Source organism: Plecotus auritus, assembly GCF_963455305.1.
Source record: "Plecotus auritus genome assembly, chromosome: 5".
NCBI classification, from domain to species: Eukaryota; Metazoa; Chordata; class Mammalia; order Chiroptera; family Vespertilionidae; genus Plecotus; species Plecotus auritus.
The window spans coordinates 167,937,522-167,962,202 of record NC_137776.1 but is presented as its reverse complement, the minus strand read 5'-3'; the positions used below and the strand labels follow the sequence as shown (position 1 = coordinate 167,962,202).

Below are 24,681 nucleotides of genomic sequence, written 5' to 3'. Positions count from 1 at the left end.
TTGCCCTCCGTCTGGACATGTCGCCTTTGGCCAGGATTATATCGTGACACTGGCGTGGCCACTACGAAAGAAGCTCAGGCTCCTTTGCCAGGTCTCCCCGACCTTACCCATCTGGCACCTGTGGCTTCCCACCACCTTCTCCACCTTCACCCTCCTTTGCTCTGTGTGACCTGGGTTTTGCTCACTCCCCAGGACCTCGGCGCTGACCAGGTCCCGCCCTTTGGCCTTCACAAGCCTGGGAACACCTGGAAGGAGCAACCGCTTCCGGAAGTGCCGGAGCCTGAGGGGCGGGCCTGTTCTGGCCTGGCTGGCCAATGGGAACGCTGAGATCAGGGTCAGAGGTCACAGGTCCTGTGGGCGGGCATTTTCTCCAGCGAAGATCGGTAGGAAGCTGTTTTACCTCAGGTAAAAGGTCAGAGAGGCTGGAGAGAGAAGGGCGGGAGAGTGTTCTTGATTGAGGAGAAGGAAAGTTCGGGATGGGCTAGACGTATGGCAGCTCTGAAATCCCTGGAAAACAGAATTATGTGACTGTGGGGACCAGACCTCAGAACCAGCGTCCATCTCACCTCATTCGGCTGGAACAGAGGATGTGAAGGGCACAGAAAGGCCCATAGGACTTCAATACACTAACTAGAAATGGTGTGGTTTAAACAACATGAGGAAATATTGAATATTGACATTTTGAATTGCTCTTCCGCGGTTTTACTTAGTTAAAGTGTCATTTTTATGTGACGGAGTGAGGAAGGGGAGAAATCTGATGCTTTAGGCTAGTGGGGGGAGATGGGAAGCCAGCGCGGAGATTCACACTCACCTGTGTGTGGTCTTAAATAACCTTGGAAATTACATGCATTGTATATATGTACACCTTAAATATATACAGTTTTTATTTTTTAAATGTATTTTTATTGATTTCTATGGTGAGAGAGAATCATTGATTGGCTGCCTCCTGCATGCCCCCTACTGGGATTGAGTCTGCAAACCGGGCATGTGCCCTGGCCAGAGTCAAACCACGACCTCCTGGTTCATAGGTCGATGCTCAACCACTGAGCCACGCCGGGCAGGCATATATACAGTTTTTAATTTGTCAATTATACCTCAGTAAAACTGGGAAGGAAAAATCTTGGGAAATCATACTTTTCCACCTGGTGCATAAGCACCTGACCTAATTATTTGTATTTATTTCCATTTTGGCCCAATAAATGCAGGTCAGTAGGTAGCACAGGAGAAATAGAATATTTAAAAACAGGTAAGGAAAAATACTTCAGGAACTGCTGCTGTTCAGAAGTTGTCTATTTTTAAATACATTTTCTCTAACCATGATTTGCTTATTCCCCCCTCCCCCTTGTCTTTGATTTTAGAAATAAACCTATTTATCTTCCTATTCATCCACCACTATAAGATGGATTCCAATATCTGGAATGCAATAGCATTAAATTGCAGATTAAAGAAATTCTATGAATGTATATAACATGGTGTCTTGTTTAAGTACTATATATTTAGATGAGTTTAAATGATTAAGTTCAATACAACAATAATTATTGTTTAAGGTAGTCAATGGGCATGATGAATCTAAAATAGAAATACTGGAAAATTTAAGAAGTTCAAGGAAGGAAAATTTAAGGTAAATATTGACAATAAACTGAATGGATAGACTAGGTAGAGTTCATTTTTAACTTATGTTTAATATGGTTTTATTGATTTCAGAGAAGAAGGGGGAGAGAGAGAGAGAGATAGAAGCATCTATAATAATAAAAGCGTAATATGCTAATTAGACCGGACAGCCAAACGACCTTCCAGACTTCCTTCCAGACAACCTTTCGGACAAAGCTGGGGTTGCAAGGGCCGAGGCAAGCCACCATGGCTGCGAGGGCCAAGCCCCTTGTACGAATTTCGTGCATCGGGCCTCTAGTCCAGGGGTGGGCAAACTTTTTGACTCAAGGGCCACAATGGGTTCTTAAACTGGACCGGAGGGCCGGAACAAAAGCATGGATGGAGTGTTTGTGTGAACTAATATAAATTCAAAGTAAACATCATTACATAAAAGGGTACGGTATTTTTTTTTTTTATTTCAATAGTTTCATTCATTTCAAACATTTTAACAAGAAGAATGTAAACACTAATTATTATAATTTGAAACTTCAAAAAATGGAGGAATCATAGCACAATAACATACCTTATATTGAAGATGGCAAAGGCAAAATAAAATTGCCTAACAAAGGAAAGGTACAAAAGCCTTTCAAATTAAACTTAAATATAATAAAATAATTTAAAACTAAAACAAATAGAAAAGAACAAAATGTGTAAACAGTAAATTAAACATTTTCTTTAGTGCAACTTCCAAATTATGCCCGGGACGTAGATGTAGATGGCAATGTAGACTGGGTTGAAAGGTTTTTGGTCTTTAAAACATCAACTTCAGTGGGAACAGTGTTGTTGGTCTCCTTTTTAGCTAATGCTCTGATACTGTGCTCTCCAGGGGCGTGTCTCCCTACATCACCACGATAACGTGTCTACACATTCCCAGGGTGATGTCGGGGGACGCGTCCGCGAGCATTACAAGGAGCCTCTGGAAGATTGAGAGGTTGTTCCTTCTACTGAATGGGCGGATATAAATCCACCCACTCAGAAGAAGGAGCTGTGGCCATGTTTTCCGACGTTGCCATGTTAACACTGCTGCTGGTAAAGGAGCGGAGGGGAGAGCAAGAGAACCCTCCGCTCTTTCGGCTCCGCGGGCCGGATAGAAGAGCCGAACGGGCCGGATCCGGCCTGCGGGCCGTAGTTTGCCCACGGCTGCTCTAGTCAATGATAAAAGAAAATCATTGATTAGCTGCCTCATGCATGCCCCACACTGGGGACCGAGCCCACAACCTGGGCATGTGCCCTGACCAGGAATCAAACTGTGATCTCCTGGTTCATAGGCTGATGCTCAACCACTGAGCTACACTGGCTGGGCATGTTTATTGGTTTTAGAGACAGAGGAAGGATGAGGGAGAAAGGGAAACATCCATATAAGAGCGAAACATCGATTGGCTGCCTGCTGCAGGCCCCCTACAGGGGATTAAGACCACAACCTGGGCATGTGCCCTGACTGGGAACTGAACTGGCAACCCTTTGGTGCATGGGGAAACACCCAACTAAATGAGCCACACCAGCCAAGGCAGGTTTTTTATTTTCTAAGACAGCAGAATTTCCCAAATCCTACTCCACTGCTTCAGCACAGTTTTGCCCTTGGTTATTCAATTTCAAAGTCACTTAAGAAATACAGTTATCCTGAGAAAACTACTCTACCAATTTTGTAAACTCTAGCCTATTTTGCAACAAAACGATCACACTAAATATATTTCAATCTCTCAACTAGAAGTGTGAATTCAACAATGTGAAAATTTTTATATCAACATATTTATATATTAGCTATCAATCTTTAATAAGTATGTTCATAATTAATTTTTTTATCATTCAGAGCCTTTTTTAAATGAATGACCAAAGTTTTGTGATTAAGAATGATTTGTCTGTTTCTGGCTTTGCTATTTTTACCAGCATTTAATTTAATTTTTATTTTTCCAGATGTTGAAATTTGTACTGCTTTGAAAGGAAGAAGAAATGTTTTCAATATTCAAATATTGTGCAATAGACTATTTATATGAGGTAGGATGTTACTGGATCACCACCTTTTTACTAAGAATTGTGATATAAAAAGTGCTACCTGCATTCACTATATGATTATGATAACTTTGCAGCTGTCCTTGGATTCATCCTCAGTGTAGTTGCTTTGAGATTTATTTAAAATTACTTATTACCTTAAAAATGGCAGTTTGGGAAAAATAATTGACAATATAACATGAAATTAAAACTCTTAGGGGGAAAAAAGGAAATGGCAAGTTTGGGCTGCTTTTATGAATAATCTTGAGTAATCTTTATTGAAAGGAGTGGGAGGGAAAGGCAATCTCAGTTATCTTTATGATAAAATAACAGTAATAGCATGTATTGACCACTTACTATGGGCCAGGTACATTGTTTGTTTGATGGGTTATATCATTTGATCATTTGCTCTTGTGATGGATTATGTCACTTGATCATCATAACTACTTGAGGCAGATACTATTATTATAAAGGTTTTACAATTTTAAAGGTTAGGAAACTAATGTCTAGAGTAGTTGAATAGTTTGTACAGAGCTGAGAGTCAACCAAGGCACATTGTTAAGAACTAACTGTTAAGTTCACTGTTCTTATGATCTTAATTGACAAGTTAAATTTTTGTTTCTTTTTATAACCTTGACCCCATCTACCAGGAAAAAAAATTACTCCAATATAACCAAAATTGTGTTATATTTTACAGAAAATAAAGGCATCTTCAGGTTTTATTTTTCCTTTATAAGTGAGGGAGGCAAATGTGTCATTATGACATATATATGGTAAGGAATCAGAGGTCATTGTTATACAAATATATTTATGAATATACTAGAGACCCAGTGCATGGATTCGTGCACCAGTGGGGCCCCTCAGGCTGGCCTGCGAGGATCAGGCCAAAACTTGATCTCCGACATCCTCCGAGGGGTCCTGGATTGTGAGAGGGTGCAGGCCAGGCCGAAGGACCCCACTGGTGCACAATCAGGGCTGGCGACGGACCACGGGAGGGCCCTAGGACGTGTCCAGCCCGTCTCACCCAGTCCCAATTGGCCGGACCCCAGCAGCAAGCTAACCTACCAGTTGGAGCATCTGCCCCCTGGTAATTAGTGTGCATCACAGCGACAGGTCGAATGGATAGTCGGACACTTAGCATATTAGGCTTTTATTATATTGGATTGGCCACTTGTAAAATTAGTCTATATTCAAACATCTTCAAACTTTAATCTTGCCCATAGTATCTTAATTTCTTGTTCAAATACAGTACAAATATGATACTAATAAATGGCAACTCTTATAAAAAATGCAGGATTTTGTAGAATTCATGAAAACAGTGTTGAAGAACTACTCAGATACCAGGTAAACCTATTATCAAATGAGGATCTTGCAAAATTAGATCAGTTAACAAAAAGAAGAGAATGGTTTGAATATCAGTCAGAGATACCTTGGGAAAATTTGACTAAATCCTTGAATACTTTCTAAAAATATCTTTTTTATGATCAAAGGTGAAGTAATGACTAGTATCATGCATATCATCACATAATACAGTTTGTGGGGAAATTATGACAAAACTATTATAATTATAAACTAATTATAAACAAAATTTTGTTAGGTATAAAATTTATTTTTTATAAGGTGGTTTTTTTTTTTAGATAAAGTACCAATCAAGCTGTTTTCCCTTCTTACTGTGAACCTTTGATTCTCATATAAATTACTTTAACTGATCTTTTCTTTGTACCATTTATTCTTGGATAATGAGGACCTGTTATTTAATATGTTTTAACACCTTCAGCAAACATAAAACTCTTGGGGAATTATGCAAGAAACAATCATTTGTTCAACTTCCTAAAATAATGAACTCTGTGGGAAATTGAGAGTCATTGAGGGAAGACTTCGTAGAGGAGCTATTGCTTAAGACAAGCCTTGAAAGATGAATAGGATGCTGATAGCTAGAGAAGACTAGTAGGGCATTTTTCAGAGGCTAACAATAACCATGGTGTGCCTCGTAAGGAAGTGACTGCTAAATGTTAAGGGAGGTAATAAGGAGACAAGTCTATTTAAAGAGAACAGTTAGTATTAGAGATAAAACTGGAAAGTAAAGGCAGAATGGAATTATAGAGAACTTCGATTTACAAGTTTGCTTAGCTGATTTAACATTCTTTTAAAGAACTAGCTTTATTTATTAGAGTTTTTAAAATTAGAAAAACATTTGATGGTTCTCACAAGTGAAATAATGCAAAGACATAGAAGAAAAATATTAAGACAGCTATGTTTTACTAAGTGGAAAAAACCACATTGCTAAATGGTATATAAATGATGTGATCCCATTTTTTGTCAAACACACCACACACACACACACACACACACACACACACACACACACACATTTTGGCCTAACCTGGGGAAAAAAAAAAAGACTGTATGAAACTACACCAAACTATTACTGATATTACCAGGAACCTTGATTTTCTCAGTATGTGGTTCTGTGTTATTTTATATTTTATAATGAGCATATATTACCTTTAAATAAAAATAACATACATTTAGCCTGGCTGGTGTGGCTCAGTTGGTTGAGCATAGCTCCATGCACCAGGAATTCACTGATTCGATTCCAGGTCAGGGCACATGCCTGGGTTGCAGGCTCAATCCCCAGTAGGGGACGTGCAGAAGGCAGCCAATTTATGTTTATCTCTCATTGATGTTTCTATCTCTCTGTCCCTCTCCCTTCCTCTCTCTGAAATAAATAAAAACAAATATATATATATATATATATATATATTTAAAAACAGTGGTTATCTGGGGATTTTATTTAAAAAACCATATGTTTGAAAGGTGAGAATTTTAATATTTGAATATTGATAGATAAATATGTTAAATATGTTTAATATATTAAAGTATTTTATAATCTTGCTTTCTTACATAGAATGTAGTTAGGAAGAAGTTTTGCAGAGATGCTTTATTGCTTCGAATCCCTTCATGTTTATATCAAGATGGAAATTATTATGCAGAAGTTATTGATCATAAATTTAGGAGGCCATGGACAAGAGGTATGTTTTATTTTTATTTCTTAATAATCTTTTAAAATTATTTTAGCACGGTAAGAAAATATAGTGCTTTTCTCATTAAATAAAACACATTGAACTTATTTATTTGGGTGGCAAACTAAGGAATTGAAAAGCTTATTCTAGAAATGAATAAAAGATAAGACATAATAGTTAATGTGATATGAAATTTTAGGAGTAGGGAGTGCTATTTCTGAATATGATTAGGGAAGGACCTCTATGAAGAGGTGGACATTTGAGTTGAGATCAGAATGATGAAAAGGCAGCAACCATAAAAAGATGGAGAGAAGCCTTTCACACAAATGTAAAGTTCCTGACTCAGGGATAAACTTGATGTGTGTAAGGACCAGAAAATTAGGCCATTGTTACTGGCTCATGAAAAGGGGGAGATCTGAGAAGTAGGCAGTTTCTAAAAGATATAAGGTTTTGAAGCCCATAATATGGAGTTTGTTTATAGTACGGCTAATGTGGTAAGTCATTGAACAGTTTTAGGACAGAAAGTGACATAACCTGATTTAAGCTTTAGAAAAATTATTCTAGTTGTCTAGAGGATGGAAGGGATAGTGATTGGGAGGCAAGAGTTGAAGACAGGAGAGTCAATCTGGAAGTTATTGTAGTGGTTCAGAATCTAAACTACCAGGTGAATCTATACATAAAAGATGATGGTGGCTTGGACTAGGCTTATAATAACAGATATGTGAGAAGTGGTTGAAATTGGGTTTACTTTAGAAGTCTAACCAACAGTGAGAGGGTTAAAAAAAGTAGAAGATTAAAAAATTTATTTTAGGTTTCAGGAGCAACTGGGTGGATGGCAGTGCTATTTCCTAAGATAGGAAAAGGCTCATAGAGAAGCCAATTTGTATCTCATAGGCTGCAATCAATAGCTCTGCTTTCGCCAGATTAAAATGCCTAGTAGGCATCTAAATGGAGACATAAAGAAGGCAATTGATTATATTAATCTTGAGCACAGCTAGAGCTTCAGTTTGGAGTCATTGATATGTAAATTGCACATAAACTCATGTAACTAGATGACATCACTGAAAGCATGAATATAGATGGAACAGAGAGCCTAGGACAGAGCCTTGGAACATTCCAACAGTTAAAAGGCTGATAAAGAAGGAGGAATCACCTAAGAAGACAAGTGAGAAAGGAAACCCAAATGAGTGTGGTGGTGTAGAACTCTAAAGAAGGTGTTTCAAGAAAGGAGAAGTAGTCAAAAACTTTGGTCCCTGTTAAAAGGTCAGGTAAGATGATGATAGTGAGTTGACCATTAGCTTGACTAAATTTAGGGCATTGCTGACCTCAGTAAGAGAGATTTCACTAGAATATTGGGTAAGAAAGCCTAATTAGAGTATGTTGAGAAGAGAATGAGAAGTGGATGTGAGATGGTAAAGACAGACAACTCTTTCGAGGAATTTTGCTATGAAACAAAGTAGAAAAGGGAGAATTGAGGTAAAGAGCATGTTTTTTGTTTTCTTGGTGTTTTTTTAATGTGTGATTTAAAAAATATGTGTGTGATAAGGAAAGAGACTATAAAATATTTGCCAGAGGAAATTATCTTGGTAAAGAGAAAAGAATGATGTAGGAAAGAAAAAGGATAACTTAATAAAAGGGGGTAGTATCAAGAGCTCAATTGGAGGAGTTGGTATGAAGAGGTAGGGTAGTTCTTTCATTGTGATAGATAGGAAGGCAGGGTTTCTAGGTACTAAGCCACTGAGATGGTAGAGTTGGTGGTGAAAGATGAGGTGGTTCTTGATTTATATCAATTTTCTTTGTTGAAGCAAGGCCATAGACTGAGACTTGGTAAGGGAATGAGTATTGAAAATTTGAGGGGAGAAGTGTTAAATAGTTGTCTTCAAAAATGAGAAAGCCAGTTTTATTAGGAAGTTATATTATTATCATCTGTCAACATTGGATGCCCTTTTGAAATTTATGGTCATAATTTGAAATGAGTTCATTTGGCATGGCTGGGAGACTTTTCCCCCAATAATTTTTAGCTGCTCTAGAGTACTTACACAAAGTGGAGAGTTGGGGAAAACCTTATAAGTTAGTATAAGAGAAAAAGAGGCAACTGAAGAGTCTTTCAAGGAAGTGGTAATGGGGCTGCCATGGAACCTAAACTGAGAAAGAAAGTGAGGATATGAGAGAGGATGAATACTATAAAAATGGAAGGGTCAATGGATTGAAGGTCTTAATCAGGTTGCAATAGCTTTTATCAAACTGTTTCTTTAAAAGTGCAGAAGGAAAAAAATGAGTTTATAATTTCTTCCTACTTACTTTCCTTTTCATCTTTTAAAAAATAATAACACCCAAAATTTATTAGGCTCTTACAATATTTCAGGTACTGTTCTAAAGCAAATTACATTTAATGTCTCATCACATTTAATTTTTATAAAAACACTATGAAAAAGCTATTACTATTCCTAATTTGTAGATAAGGAAACTGAGGTGTAAAGAGACTAAGAAATTTACCCAAGATCATATAGTTAATAAGTAGCAGTACAAGTATTAAAAACCAGGCAGGGTGATTCTAGAACTTGTACTCTGCATAAAAGATTTCCACTAAACTTTCATATTTTTTCAGTGAGGCACAGACTCAGATGTTGAGTGATTTATTCAAGATAACAAAACTAGTAAGAAGTAACACTGGTAGTAAAATACAGGTCATTTGATTCTTCCTTTACTCAGTTGCTTTATTTGATATTAGTATATGACACAGCTCCTGTCCTTAAGGAACCAAGGGTCTAATTTGGGAGACATGTATAGATACATACAATTTTAATATGTGACTGAATATGATTAAGTACCATACTGCTGACAATATTACTGCCCTTCATGGTGAATACATTAGAGTGAGTTGGAATGGTTAATAAAGGCTTTATGAGGAGTAATATGAGCTGTTGAACAACATGATCTGGGACGATAGTGCTGTATAAGCAAAAGAGAGGCTGTAAAAATAGGATGGTATCTTCTGGTGATATTGTTCTGACTGTAATTGAGGGATTTGGGTAAGGGTGGGGTGGGGGTCATAGTAGTGAGAATAATTGTTTGAATATTTTGAATCTGGTATAACTTTGGGGGAAACTACATGATGAACAAATAAAGGTAACACCATAATTGGCTTCCTTGTATTAAGTGTAAAAAAAAAAAATCTGAGAGCTAACGTTTACTATTCTCCTTTCTAGTCTCAGCTGTTTCAGTTTGGGGAATGGCAGATAGCTCAATCTTGGACCAATGGAAAGCAAGCCTCATTGGGGAGGAATTCCTTGAGAAGTATGTGTCCTTAACCTCAAATTTTCCTTTTACATCTAGAAGTTAAACAGTAAGTCCTCAAGACAACCAAAGAGAGAAGATCCTTTCCTTTATATCCTCACATATCTTCTTCCTTTTTTATTTTTATTTTTTGTTGTTAATCCTCACCGAGGATATTTTTCCATTGATCTTTGAGAGAGGGAAAGCAGAGAGAAACATCGATGTGAGAGAAACACATCAATTGGTTGCCTTGCTCGTGCCCAACCAGGGCCTGGGTGGGGGGCGGGGGGTGGAGAGCCTACAACCAAGCCCTTGACCAGAATCAAACCCAGGACCAATGCTCTATCCACTGAGCCAAACAAGCTCGGGCAGATCTTCTTTTATCAGAAGAAAAAGCCTTAATCTGACCAAAAAGGAGAGGTTAATAGAAGTGACTTATATCCTCTTTTTATCCTTCCCTCATTTATCATATATTAACTGTTCTCTATGTATTTATGTTACAAAGACAGACAGAAATAAAGCAAATATTATTATGCTTTTATTCAATGAGTATACTTTGTGTGGGAAGTGTATATAGAAAATTCTTTATATTAAAATCAGTCTTTTCCCCTGTAGTATAAATGCAGATGTAAGGCTGTTTTCTAACATACCTTGTCAAAATGTTATTTATTATTAGTTCAGTCATTTATCAAATATTTACTGGATACCATCCTGTGTGCTGAATACAAGATAGAAAAAATGAATAAGCCAGCTCTATTCACAAAGAACATATGAAATAGAGATATGAACAAGAAAATATGAAATAGAGATTTATAAATACATAATTACAATAGTGTGGGAAGCACAATGTCAGATATAGGAACACAGAGGATAATATGAGGAAGAACATCTAACCTATTCAACATTATTAATGTAGATTCAAATTAGAGATTTCAGTACAAATGTAAATAATTTACCCTCTTGCTTCATGCAGAGTGCTGATCAGACCCAGGAAGGATTTAGTTATTATTCATATTTTCAAGTTTTAGTAATTAAAGTTTTCCTTAGTTGCACTTGAAAGGAAGAACCAATTTAAATGTATCTAGATTGTAAATACAGAGAAGCCCAATATACCATTTCCATCATCTAAGAATTTAAAAGTCAGGTTAGGAAGATAATATATAAACATAGGAAAAATTAAGAAGATAATTAAATGATAATCAAAGATGATCATCATAAGATTACAAGGCATAAGACCAATGCAAAGTATCTATTACATGACTGAACTCCTGAGCAGTGAGGAAGGAGACAGGTATAGTGCAAAGAGCTCTGCATTATGAATTAAAAGATGTGGATTTCAAGTCTTGATTTGAAAAGTCAAATACTAATTGACAAATCATTTGATCTGTCACTTTCTTTGTCAGTGTAATGATGATGGATCAATGCTTCTCAAACTTTAATGTACATATGAGTCACCCGAGGCTCTTATTAAAAATGGCAATTCTGATTCAGTCATCTGTGTTGGGGCTTGAGATTCTACACTTCTAAGGTGTGCTGATGCTGCTGGTCTAAGAACCTACATTGAGTAACAAGATATAAGATGATCTCTTCACTCTGTGGGTTAGATTGGTAGGGCTGTGCATTTATAAGCAAGAGAGATCAGCTTCACAAAGAAGTAGGAATTGAGCTTGAACTAGACATTGAAGGAGAAAACTACTTGGAAGCATTTCAGGCAAAGGAAACAGCATGTCTGCAGGCACAGAGGCAGGAATATGATCAAGTACTTAGCAAAAGCAATGATCAGACTACCTTGGCTCAAACCAAAGATTCATATGTGAGAGAAATGGGAGGCCCTACAGGAATGGACACCCCATCATATCTGACCTTCCATTCATTTTGCAGTACCAATATATAGTCCATGGCAAAGCAGGTTGAACCTCTGGCACCACCTAGAATAAGATTTACATTTCTCACCCTCCCTGTAGCCAAACCTAGCCATTTGACCTGAATTCTTCCCAGTGGGGTAGAAGCAAAAGAGGCTTATGCAAATTTCTGGGGAATGTCCTTAAAAGGAAGTGGCAGTTTTTCTCCTTCAGTTTTCTCCTTCCTGATGCTGGAATACAGATGTAATGACTGGTTCCAGCAACCACCTTGGACCATACTGACAAGAACTAAATCTAGGCATGGCAGAGTCTACCAGAAGGGGCCTCAGTCCCTGACAAATTGTAGAATTGCCTTGCTAGCCATGAACTTCATATCTCCAGACGTTTCGTGTGTGTGTAAGCCACTGTTAAGTTCAATTTTTGTCTCATGGAGTAAAATTTAATTTTTAATAGACTATTTTTTATAGTAGGTCTTGGTTCACAGCAAAATTGAGCAGTAGGTACAGAGAAAATGATTCAGGAGCCACTGCAGCTTAATTTCTTAATGGAACTTAAGAATAAAATCCTGATCATTAGCACTACCTAGATTTCCTAAATCTTGCTTTTCCTCTCTGTCTCACCTCTCTTTGTTTCTTGTTTCTATTTTTGTTACTTCTTAATATTGATTCTAAGGCCTCAAATTATTTTACTTTTACTAATTTGTGTCTTAATATATATGGGCAATTTTTGCCAGGCGTACCTTGAGAAAACCATTAGACAAGTACACAAAGATATTCCTTGCATTATAATAGCAAACAATTAAACACATTTAAATTTTCAACAATAGGGAACTGGTTGAATAAATTATGATTTACCAATATAATTGGATCCTGTTCATCCATTCAAAAATGAAGTGAATGTACATTGATTGACATATAAATGTACTCATGCTTTATTGTTTAGCAGAAGAACGGATTACAGAATACTATGTACATGAATCCACTTTGATTTAGAAACATTCAACATAGCCCATGGACACAGACAATAGGGTGGTGAAAACCTGGGGTCGTGGGTAGGGGCTGGGCGGAGAAGGGTAAAAAGGGGGGAATGGGAGACATCTGTAATACTGTCAGTAATACTCGTAAATATCCTATAGAATAAAAGCCTAATATACAAATCGACCAAATGGCAGAACCACCAGTTGCTATGATGCTCACTGACCACCAGGGGGCAGACACTCAATGCAGGAGCTGCCCCCAGCCCTCAGGCCCCGACTGGCAGTGGCAGCATGGGGTGGGACCAGCGAGCGGGCAGCACCAGGTCAGCCAAGGCAGGTGCCAGTGGGGGCCCCTGATCGCCCCGCAAGTCACCCCACAGATCAGCCCTCATCGTCAGCCAGGACTAGAGTCCCTACCTGTGCATGAATTTTGTGCACTGGGCTTCTAGTATATATAATAAAAATATTAAAACTAACTACAAAAATACATAATTTTTAAATTTATTTCTTGAGTGGTGGGGCTATGGGTAATTTTTCTCTGTATCTGTTGAAATTTGGTATTTTTTTCTACAGTGAATATATGATATTTGTTAACAAAGATGTTTTAAAATAGGACATACATAAAATCAGTAATTTTACAATGTCATAGAAAAACAGTTACAGGAATGGTGACTCAGATTAACTGTGAATTTGAAGAAATTGTTCCAAGTTCAAACCCAAACTCCCAAATTGAAGTCGATGAAGCCATCTTACACATTCAGAAGGACTACACTGAAGTCTTTACACCTGTTAGCTGTTTAGAAAAATGTCCAGCATTTCAAGCACAGAACCAAGGTAAAACATTTATTTCCATGGTGTTAAAATATTTCTTACTAATATTCAGATTTAGCCCAGTGAATTTTGTTTTATTAGATTAAGATTTTTATTTTATTGAAAATATCCACCTGCAAAATTATAATTCTAAGCTTTGCCACATTAGGGAAATATTTTCCCCTTTATATTAATCCCCTATTGTAAGTTAGGTTTTTGGAGTTTAAGTGTGTTGGGCCTCAAAATAGCCTCAGAGATTTGATCATAGTGTGCTCACAGCATATTGCTGTAATAATATTAGCATCTGGGTATGGATCTGATGACACAGAAATCTGGTATAATATTAAATTAGTAGATTATTAAGTGATGCTTTTATTTTCTAAAATATCCTAAAGATTTTCAATGTCTTCACATATGTGAAACCATAATTCAAAGTAGAGATGGAATAATTTCAATATTATGTCAGGAAATTTGCCCAGTTTTTACAAATTTACCAAAAGCAATAATTAAAAGTATATTTTATCCAAAATACATCCCAAATCTTCCATAGTATTAAAGGGTGTTGAATTCTTCCAACATCATAATAACTTGCTAAGAGCTACCTTCCTTGTATGTAAGCCTACTCCCTTTTTAAATGAAAAAAACTTAAGGCTCTGTTATATAACTAAAGACCCAATGCACGAAATTCGTGCAAGAGTAGGCCTTCCTTCCCCCGGCTGCTGGCACTGGCTTCCCTCTGGCACCCGGGACCCAGGCTTCCCTCGAAGCCCCAGCTTCATCCACATCTGGTCTAATTATCATATTACGCTTTTATTATTATAGATTATTATAGATTGGTATTATCATTTAAGATATGCTATAGTTTGAGTATGGAAAATAAATTGGTTGATTTGCTGCTGTTTTTATGTAGATACATAAATTGTGTATAAATTTTTAGTGTTGGTAAATAAGTGTATGATGATATATAGAGAGTTAAATCCCTCTTATAGTTTCAGAAGAAAGAGAGTGATTGCATTAAAGATTAAACTTCAACACATGGTATAGTAGGAAGAGCCTGAATTTAGAATCAGAAGTTTTGACCACAATCCAAACCCACCCTTAAAAAGTGGTACAAGTTTGGGACAGTTATTAAAAATGTCATGGTGGTTTTCAGTTTTCTTCTATAATTTCTTTCTTTTAATGTATTCTTCTAATTTCGTATAAAAATTTTGTGGGGATCAAATAATATACTAGAATATGTACATGTAAAGAGATGGTTTGTAAAAAATAACAGGCTACCCAAACATAGCTATTATTATTAATGTGGCAAACTGGAAGCTATTATTGGCAAATTTTATAATAGCTACTATCTGCTAGAATTAGAATCTTCTTTATGATTCACTGAATTAAAATATGATTGAGTTTCCCAAAGCAACAGACTCATAGATACAGAGAACAAACTGATGGTTGCCAGATGGGAGCGGGGCTGGAAAAAGTGAAGGGATTGGCAGTTACAAAAAAGTCAAGGGGATGTAAAGTACAGTATATCCCTATATTCCCATGGAGTCAATAATATTGTATTAACTATGTATGTGCCAGGTGAGTACTAGACTTATGGTGGGGGATGATTACTTTGTAAGTTATATAAATGTCTAACCACTATGCTATATACATGACACTAATATAATATTGAATGTCAACTGTAATTGAAAAATAAACATAAGTATTTTTAAATACATATGAATTATTCATATCCTTTACTTCCTTAGGGGTCCTATTTCATTATATTTCCTTCTTTTTAAGGCTGAACAATATTCCCTTGTGTATACATGTACACCACATTTTCTTTATCCATACCTGTCAACGGACACTTGGGTTGTTCCCATACCTTGGCCATAATGAATGCTGCAGTGAACATGGGAGTACAGATATCTCTTTGAGATAGTGATTTCGTTGGCCATCTGTTTCTTCCTTTACAACATTTATAACTTTCTTTGTCTCGCTGTGCTGACAGAAACTTCCAGTACATTCTTCAACAAAAGCAGAGAAAAACAAGACCCTTGTCTTGTTTCTGACATAAAGGAAGTCCTTTAACTTTTCGCCATTAAAAATTATGTAAATATCATTTCATTGTTTACATCATTTTAAATGAGTCATTTTTAATGTTACATTATTCTCAATGGTGAAATGTTAGAGAATTTACTTTATTGGGTTGGGGAAGCTATTTTTTGTTCTGAGTTTGCTAAGAGCATTTGACCATGAATGAGGATTGAATTTTACTAACATTTTTCTATAACTATTAAGATACCTACATCTTAAATATATAGAATGTCTCTTTCTCTGTGTTTAGATTATAGGACTAAAAAGTTATAGTCCTATAATCTAAACATAAATTGTTTTACTATTGTGATCATGCTGTATATGTGTTACAGTATTTTTAAATGTTAATATTATCTAGGGAATATTTCTCCATGTACTTAAGATTTCCTCAAAAACCTGGTTTTTTATTACTGCAGTTTTTAATCATATTTATGATTCATACATTTGAGAACACTAGTGTCTTTAATTTCAAATGTGTACATAAATGTGTTTCCATTTTCAATTATTTCCTTTTTAAAGTGAATCCTTGGAAATGGAATTATTTGATATAAGTATATTTTTTAGCTATATGTTTACTAGCATGGTATGAGAATACCCTGTTCACACCAACCTTATCATCACTGGGTATATTATTACTGATGTTGTAATAATATATTTATACAATGTAATGGGCAAAAAAATGCAATTTTTTTATTTGCACTTTAATAATTTCTGGTGCTTAGTGCCTCAGATTTACTTTATAACCACTTTTCCAGGTTCCGAAACAGACCTTTTGAGAAATTTAATGTTATTGAGACTTTATAGAAATTTTACTATAGTCTTTTTTAGCCGGGAAAGGGTTTATCTTACCTTTTCTTTAATTTTTTAAAAAATTATCCTCATTAAAGTTTAATGGTTCCTCCATATACTTTTTTCACATTTTTGTTAGTTTTTTTCTCAATATTTATATATTTATAGCCATTATGAATTAGTTTTTCCATTAGTCTTTTTTACTAGGTTTTTGTATGTATTGATTTTATAACTTTTACCAGCACCTTAGTGAATTCCTTTATTTGTTTTCATTCTGTTATCTTGGGGTTTTTAAGTAAACAAAAATTATCTTCTTTCCTATTCGTAGACCTCTTTTTTTCTGTTGCTTTTCATAGTTAACTAGTAAATTTTTTTCTTAAAACGGTTTAAACACTCTTCTACAATAGAGGGAAATAGTCTCATATTTGTGTTGGTACATATAATAGAGTTACAGTAATAAAGTAAGAACTCAAGGGAATGCTGTATAGGCATAAGAATATAAAGAAATAGCACCCTTGGTTAAATACCAACAACAAAAAACTAACTTTGTAGTTTTTAAGAACATTAGTTGTGGTGTTTGCTGCCATCTAGTGGCTCCATCTAAAAAGAAAGAATGTCCCGGTGGACTCCCATAAATATCAGGATGAGCCTGTGGGAAGGGAAGATGGCTACCGGTAGAAGGTCTGTGTTTGAAAGTGGAATGTGAAAATGGGGATATAAACAAATGCTGTTTGGGTTTTTACTATTAATATAACTTTATTAATATTTACAGAATGAACCATCTTTACATTTTCTCAGATATGCCCCCCTTAGACATGGAACCAATGGCTAGTTTTCTTTGGTGTGTAATGGGAAGCTCACATTTTTTTGCCCACAAGATTGTCAGGAACATAACAGCTTCAGATAAACAATCTTTTAGGAAGCTAGTTTATATAACTCATTCCCTCTTTTTAAAAAAGTATCTTTTTATTGATTTCAAAGAGGAAGGGAGAGGGAGAGAGAATCATTGATTGGCTGCCTCTTGCATGCCCCCTGCTGGGGATCGAGCCTGCACCCAGGCATGTGCCCCTGACCAGAATCGAACCCAGAACCCTTCAGTCCACAGGCCGAAGCTCTATACAATGAACCAAACCAGCCAGGGCTAACTCATTCTCTTTTGACACTTCAAGTTAGCAGCAGTCAAAGGGATGGTCCCTGCTGCTCTACATTACATATTTATTAAGCACAAACATACCAATGATATAGTTGGTCATGGGAGACATGACTCCATGCTCCCTCTCTCATGCCATTCTAATGTTACTTAACTGAAACACCAGTGCCAGAACAAGAGACCACTGCTCCCCTTCAAGGTGCCTTTTGCTTTGGGGAGCTTGGCTTTCTGAGTAGTTCCTCATCTGAGCTTACATTTTCCTTTTTCTCTTTTCACTCATGAGTTTTTGAAGAATGGGGCAAGATTCAGAAACCGTTAAAGCCCTGACACAATTAGCTAAGATTCTAAAGTAACACAAATATGGTAGGATGGGGACAGAGATCAGAAATGTATTCCAGCAATTAACTGTTAGCAGTAATATGTAAGATACATCACATTTCTCACGTAGATACTTAACTATATAACTTTTTCATTGTATCTAATTTTATAGCAACATGCTTGACAACTTTAGAGTGCTAGAATCAAAGTTGGTCTCACTTGTAGGCTTTGCAGACCATCTCCATTTCCTACTAGTACATGTCAGAGTCTCTGGGAATGTGTTGGAGACTTTAAAAGGCAAACTGATGCAGAGAAGAAAAGACTACAGTCATCAAAAGTCAAATGCTTTGACCTGGCTGGTTTGGCTCAGTGGATAGAGTGTCAGCCCATGGACTGAAAGGTCCCAGGTTCGATTCCGGTCAAGGGCATGTGCCTTAGTTATAGGCTCGATTCCTGGCCCTTGTCAGGGTGTATGCAGGAAACTCTCACATCAATGTTTCTCTCTCTGTGTCTCTTCGACTCTGTAAGAATGAATGGAAAAATAACTTCAGGTGAGGATTTTTAAAAAGTCAAGTGCTTTTATTTCTTTCCAGTTTTATTTAGGCTATTCCTGGCTATGTTAAATCATGGCACAAGAGCTTTTCCTCTGTTGATTAAACTTATTTTGTTGAAAAGTTATAAGCTATCATAACACTTTTTTTTAGGATATTTGGTTACTACTCAGTGTACAAAATAATACTAAAATTTATTGAGCTTTTACCTACTTACCAGTACTGTGCTACATGCTTTATATGCACAGTACAATGAAGAACTAAAGAATTAAACATGTGTTTGAAAACCCCAACTTTATCTAATAGCTCACTATAGTAACTAGATCCTTCTGTATAACTTTCAGATATTTTTCTTACTCTTTCATATTTCTTATTTCCTTTCAGATTTGTTTTTTGATGCTGAAGAGATAATTTTCACAAATAATTTAATGACCTATAAAAGTTATCTATCAACCTTGGATACTCTGTTGAGTAGGCTGAAACTGTTTTTGATAAAGGACCCCCTTTTAGATTTCAAAGAACAGATCTTCACAGATGCTGATTTTTTCAGGTACTTAGTTGCACAGTGTTGTAAATATTTGTAAAAGGAGAAAATATTCTTTGTATGCTCACAAGTCTACATGTTACCAATAATAATATTTTATCATTGTTGTACTTCAACTCTAATTTTTATTATTGTCTATCATTTTGGGCTACATTTTATACATGTAACTTGCTATTAGTAAACACTAATTTAATGTTTTGTTTTTTTGTTAAGGGAATGTTTCTCTTTTCAAGGAGATTTGAAAGATCTTATGAAAGAAGATTTTTATATGGATAAAGAGAACTTTTGTCCGGAGAAACTAGAAGATACAGTAGGTTTAAATGAAGCTATAGTACTTACTTTCATTAATATTTTTACAGAAGTAGTAAAGCACACTTTAAAAAATTTTAGTAATATACCTTGACCATCTACTATTATCAAATGAAAAAGACTTGATAATGGGTTGAACACATATCAGCTAAGAAATCAAACTTACTTCTAAGGTAGTAGTTCTAAACTTTGGCAACACGTTGGAATTACTCAGGGAATTTTAATAAAATACTGAAGTCTGGGTACTATCCACATATATTCTGATTTCATTGGTCTGGTGTGCAGCCCAGTTATAGAGAATTTTAAAACCTCTCCCAATTATTTTAATCATTAAACCTGGTATAGGACATTAAGTGATCGTGTTCTAATTTAAAAATTTAGAATTTTTTAAATGTATTAGCCCAAAAGAAGACATTCCTGCCTATAGGGATATTGTACATCACTAATATAACCAGTGACCATACAAGACATTACTCAGAACATTGCTTATTATGTAGCAGAATATATTTTTGGCTGCTACACTTCTATTTTTTAAAGGTATGCATAGTATTAAAATTTTTGAGGGTGAGTTTAGTTTAAAATTTGGTACATCAATTAAACAAATGTAACTGTTTATGAATTCTGAAATCTTTATTTGCAAAACCTAACTAAAGATTTGTTTTACTTCTATATCATCTCAGCCATCAGTTTTTCCTGAGTGTGAATTAATAGCTCCAAACCTCAAACAAGAAGTTGGTATTCCATCACTTTCAGAACTGAAGGAGTCATTACACTTAGTGCCAGAAATAATAACTTACGAAGATGAAAATGAATATGAAAAGCTTTTCAAAAGAGGTAAAGATTAATTTAAAAATTTATTACGTATAAAAACTACTTAATAATGTTTGTTATAAAAATTTTGTTCATTGCCCTAACCGGTTTGGCTCGGTGGATAGAGCGTCGGCTTGCGGACTGAAGGGTCCCGGGTTCGATTCCGGTCAAGGGCATGTACCTTGGTAGCGGGCACATCCCCAGTGGGGGGTGTGCAGGAGGCAGCTGATTGATGTTTCTCTCTCATCGATGTTTCTGACTCTCTATCCCTCTCCCTTCCTCTCTGTAAAAAAAAATAAGATATATTTTTAAAAAAATTTTGTTCATTAAACTTTTTTTCTAAAACTCCAGGTTTTTAAAAAAGATTCTGCAGGATATATGGCGAAATCTCAGAATTATTATTGATGAGACTCTTTTCTCATCTTTCTTTATATGCTTGCAAGCTTAAAATGTCTCTGAAATTCATCTGACCATTTCAAGATAATTACACTAATAAAGCTATGATACCTATGACTGTACTACTTTTTTAGTTGTTTTCTTATATAGAATGACAAACCACTAACAACTTATATTCTAACTTTAGTTAAGTACAGAGAAACTCATAACCTAAAACCTAGATGGTTTCATCTCAGTTAGACTTAGTACATGTTGTTGAATTCTTTTTAAGATAATTTGAGCCCAAATATTTAACTCCCCTCTCATAAATTTCAGTTGAAATTATGAAAGACATAGAATATTAGGGAGGAGTGAAGGAGGATTTGTGATACCCATTGAGAACAGGGTTGCTTGCTATCCATAGACCACAGACTTGAAGGAATTCTTGCAGACAAAACTAAATTGAGGGAATTATTGATCAGCCTAACAGGTCAAAGCAAGGGAATGAAAAGTCAACCTGAGTATGTGAGTAAAATTTATACCCAAACTTGAAAATATAGCAGAGTTCAGAATGCAGGGTGGCCATGGGCTTTTCAGCAGGACACAAATCTATGAATGCTAATGGAAAAGACAAACAACTTTACTGGATGACTGTGGTATTACACTCCCACCATTTCCTTGGCTCTGATGGTGACTAAGTAGAAAGAGTCATTACCACAGAGGAATGAACAAGATTACAAAACATCTATATATATAAAAGGCTAAGTGACCGACTTTATGTCCGTTCGACCAACAGACTGGCCAGTACATATGACGTACACTGGCAATTTAAAAATAAATGTTGACTCGCGCATGCGCAATACATATAAAGCTCTCACTGGCACCAATCGCACGCATGTGATTCATTCTGTCATTGTCGATAGTGAATTTGGTTGTTTTTGTTGACATTCTGAAGCTGAAAGAAAGCGGGGTCGTCAACCAAATATGTCTGAAGAGCAATTATTGGCACAACTTACCTCTGAAGCTGAAAGAAGCCTGTGTCATCGACAGAATGTATCTAAAGACCAACTATTGGAACAACGTACTATCTGAGTGATGATTCCATCGATTCAATGGATGATGCCGAAAAAGAAAATTTTCCCACCAAATTTCTTAATAGTATTACTCCTTCGAGAATGCTGTGCCATAAATTAAAATTGAAAGTAGATGTAATCATCATGCTACTGAGAAATCTTAATAGTAAATGGGGTCTTTGTAATGGTACTGGATTTATTATCAAAAGATTGTGACCTAACATAATCGAAGCTGAAGTATTAACAGGGTCTGCAGAAGGTGAGGTTGTTCTGATTCCAAGAATTGATTTGTCCCCGTCTGACACTGGCCTCCCATTTAAATTAATTTGAAGACAGTTTCCCTTGATGCCAGCATTTGTGATGACTATTAATAAATCACAAGGACAGACTCTAGGCAGAGTAGGAATATTCCTACCTGAACCTGTTTTTGGACATGGTCAGTTATATGTTGCTTTCTCTAGAGTTCGAAGAGCGTGTGATGTTAAAGTTAAAGTTGTAAATACTTCTTCATGAGGGAATTTAGTCAAGCACTCTGAAAGTGTTTTTACTCTTAATGTAGTATACGGGGAGATATTAGAATAAGTTTAATCAATTTATCAGTCATTATTTGTATCAATGTTGTTTCTATATCATGTTTTTGTTGCTTTTGTATCATGTCTTTGTTGTTATATCATGTTGTTATTGTTTATTTATTAATCAATTTATATATTATCTTCATATGCATTTTACTAATTTTATTTCATCTCTGACACTTCCATTATAGAGAAAGGGCAAATAGCAATATTAAAATATTTCTTCTAATTAATTTCCTTTCAATGTGCACGAATCCATGCACTGGGCCACTAATCTATTATACTACTACTTTGGCTGAAAATAGACTTCCTTCCTTTTCTTTCCAGATCCTACTACCAAGCATGCAATTGACATTGAAGATATAAAATGCAACTCCACAGAGATTTTGGCCATTCAAAGCCAATGCAAACTAGAGCACCATAAACCAGGTAGGAATTTTGACTAAATCACTGAGTTTATCAGCCCTGGCCAGTTTTGCTCAGTGGATAGAGCGTCGGCCTGAGGATCAAAGGGTCCCGGATTCGATTCTGGTTAAGGGCACATAACTTGGTTGCAGGTTCCTCCCTGTCCCAGGCCCTGGTTCAGGCTTGTGCAGGAGGCAACCAATTGATGTGTTTCTCTCACATCGATGTTTCTCTCTGTCTTTCCCTCTCTCTTCCACTCTCCCTAAAAATCAATGGAAAAATATCCTTGGGCAAGGATTAACATAAATAAATAAATAAATAGATAAATAAATAAATAAATAAATAGTTTAGTTTATCAGAGGTTACCTATATCTGATGTAAAAGTACAGTGCATTCGCATACAAAGTCTACTATGGGACAGTTTTCATGTTTAAAATTTGATTATTGTAATCCAAGGTATTATATTTTTCTTTTATTCTGTTCTTTTACATGTGTTACTATCATTAACTCATTATCCTTCTAGCATCAAAACTGAATACTATGCAGAGAGAGTTACAAAGATCGAGGAAGAAAAATAGAGGAATAGCATTAACATTAAAAATAGGAATCTTATAACTCAGTAAATGAAATTTTATATTTTATCTCAGAATAAGTAATCTTGCTAATCCTTGTTATATTTTTATAAATTTAACTTTTTAATCTCTCAAAGCAATCTTATAATTATTGTTAATGTTACAATTTTATCAAATTTGGAATCTTAGAATCATCTTTTGTTCCAGTGTAATGCCAAGTTGTGTTGCTTCTTAACTATATTGATGATATTTAACTATGTTATTTAGTTATATTTATAATTGGATCATATTAATAATCTATTTGGAAGTTTACTTATTTATTTATGAAAGTGATAGGAACATACTGACTACTTATGAATAAATAAGGATCAGTTTGTTAAGCCTTCCATATTAAAACATAACTCTGCTAGGCCACCTAGACCCCAGACTTATTAAGGTGAAGGATTACTTACCATTAATACTACTTACTTAACATCACCAATATTTATTCTGGAGGTTAAAATAGTACTGACAACAAAGTTGTCAGAATTAAAAGCACCAGTACATATAAAGCTCTTAGAATTTATCTTATATAATCAACTCAATAAAGTTTAGTTGTCAGTTGATTTTTAAAATATATTTTTATTGATTTCAGAAAGGGAGGGAGCAGGAGAGAGAGATAGAAACATCAATGATGAGAGAATCATTGATCGGCTTCCTCCTGCACACCCCCAACTGTGGATCAGGCCCATAACCTGACCAGGAATTGAACCATGACTTCCTGGTTCATAGGTCGATGCTCAACCACTGAACCATGCCAGCTGGGCTTAATTGATTTTTTAAAAACGACCACTATCACAGTTGAGATACCATGTGATATATGTGTAATTGCTTATATAGATGAAAAGTTAACAGTTATTTTGTAGTTCAAGTAACCCAAGTTTTTATTGAAAATTTTTCGTTGTAACATAATGATTAAACATAATAGTTGCTAACAAAATTCTAAATTATACTTAATTTTATTCAATGTTTATATAATATTATGATTTTTAAATTTTTTATTTATTCTAGAAGAGTTAGAAGAAGAGTTAGAAATGCCATTGCCTCCTCTACACCTAGCAAACCAACATTCTTCAGTGAATTCATTATGTACGGGACTTCAGACATTTCCATTTTCGCCTGTTTATAAAATGTAAGTAAAGATTATCTAGAACTCCAATTGCAATTCAGATCAAGCAGTTTTTAATTAAATCTCTCCACGTAAAGGCAATTTCTAAGATACCTCTAAGATACCTTAAAACATTCTAAGAGAAAGAATAGTGTCTAAAGCAACTGGGGGCAATATATGAATATTCATGTATGTACTTGTTTTTACATGCATAGAATATCTTTCAAAGGACACAAAAGGAAATATGGAAGCTAGTAAGTAATAGAGCCAGGCTCTTTTATACTTTTAGTATTTTGAATGTTAATATATTACTATTAAAAATAAACCACTTGAAAATTTTATACCATGTGGCATACATTAAACTTAATATTTTCCAAGTTAGATTAGTTTGCTCTCCTGGA

At 35.5% G+C, this 24,681-nt stretch overlaps 1 protein-coding gene across 1 annotated transcript in view; it reads left to right on the top strand.

Annotated features, from left to right (window-relative positions):
* Positions 1 to 3,600: 3,600 nt before the first annotated feature.
* Positions 3,601 to 24,681, top strand: part of SHOC1 (shortage in chiasmata 1) — a gene marked incomplete at both ends in the record, with an annotated part of 61,575 nt that continues 40,494 nt past the window's right edge. Inside the window, 9 exons of the mRNA XM_080668322.1 lie at positions 3,601 to 3,645; positions 6,548 to 6,671; positions 9,872 to 9,959; positions 13,426 to 13,610; positions 18,858 to 19,023; positions 19,231 to 19,327; positions 20,007 to 20,160; positions 22,484 to 22,585; positions 24,184 to 24,304. Of these exons, the coding sequence (XP_080524448.1) occupies positions 3,601 to 3,645; positions 6,548 to 6,671; positions 9,872 to 9,959; positions 13,426 to 13,610; positions 18,858 to 19,023; positions 19,231 to 19,327; positions 20,007 to 20,160; positions 22,484 to 22,585; positions 24,184 to 24,304 (1,082 nt within the window). The remainder of the gene's footprint in view (positions 3,646 to 6,547; positions 6,672 to 9,871; positions 9,960 to 13,425; positions 13,611 to 18,857; positions 19,024 to 19,230; positions 19,328 to 20,006; positions 20,161 to 22,483; positions 22,586 to 24,183; positions 24,305 to 24,681) is intronic.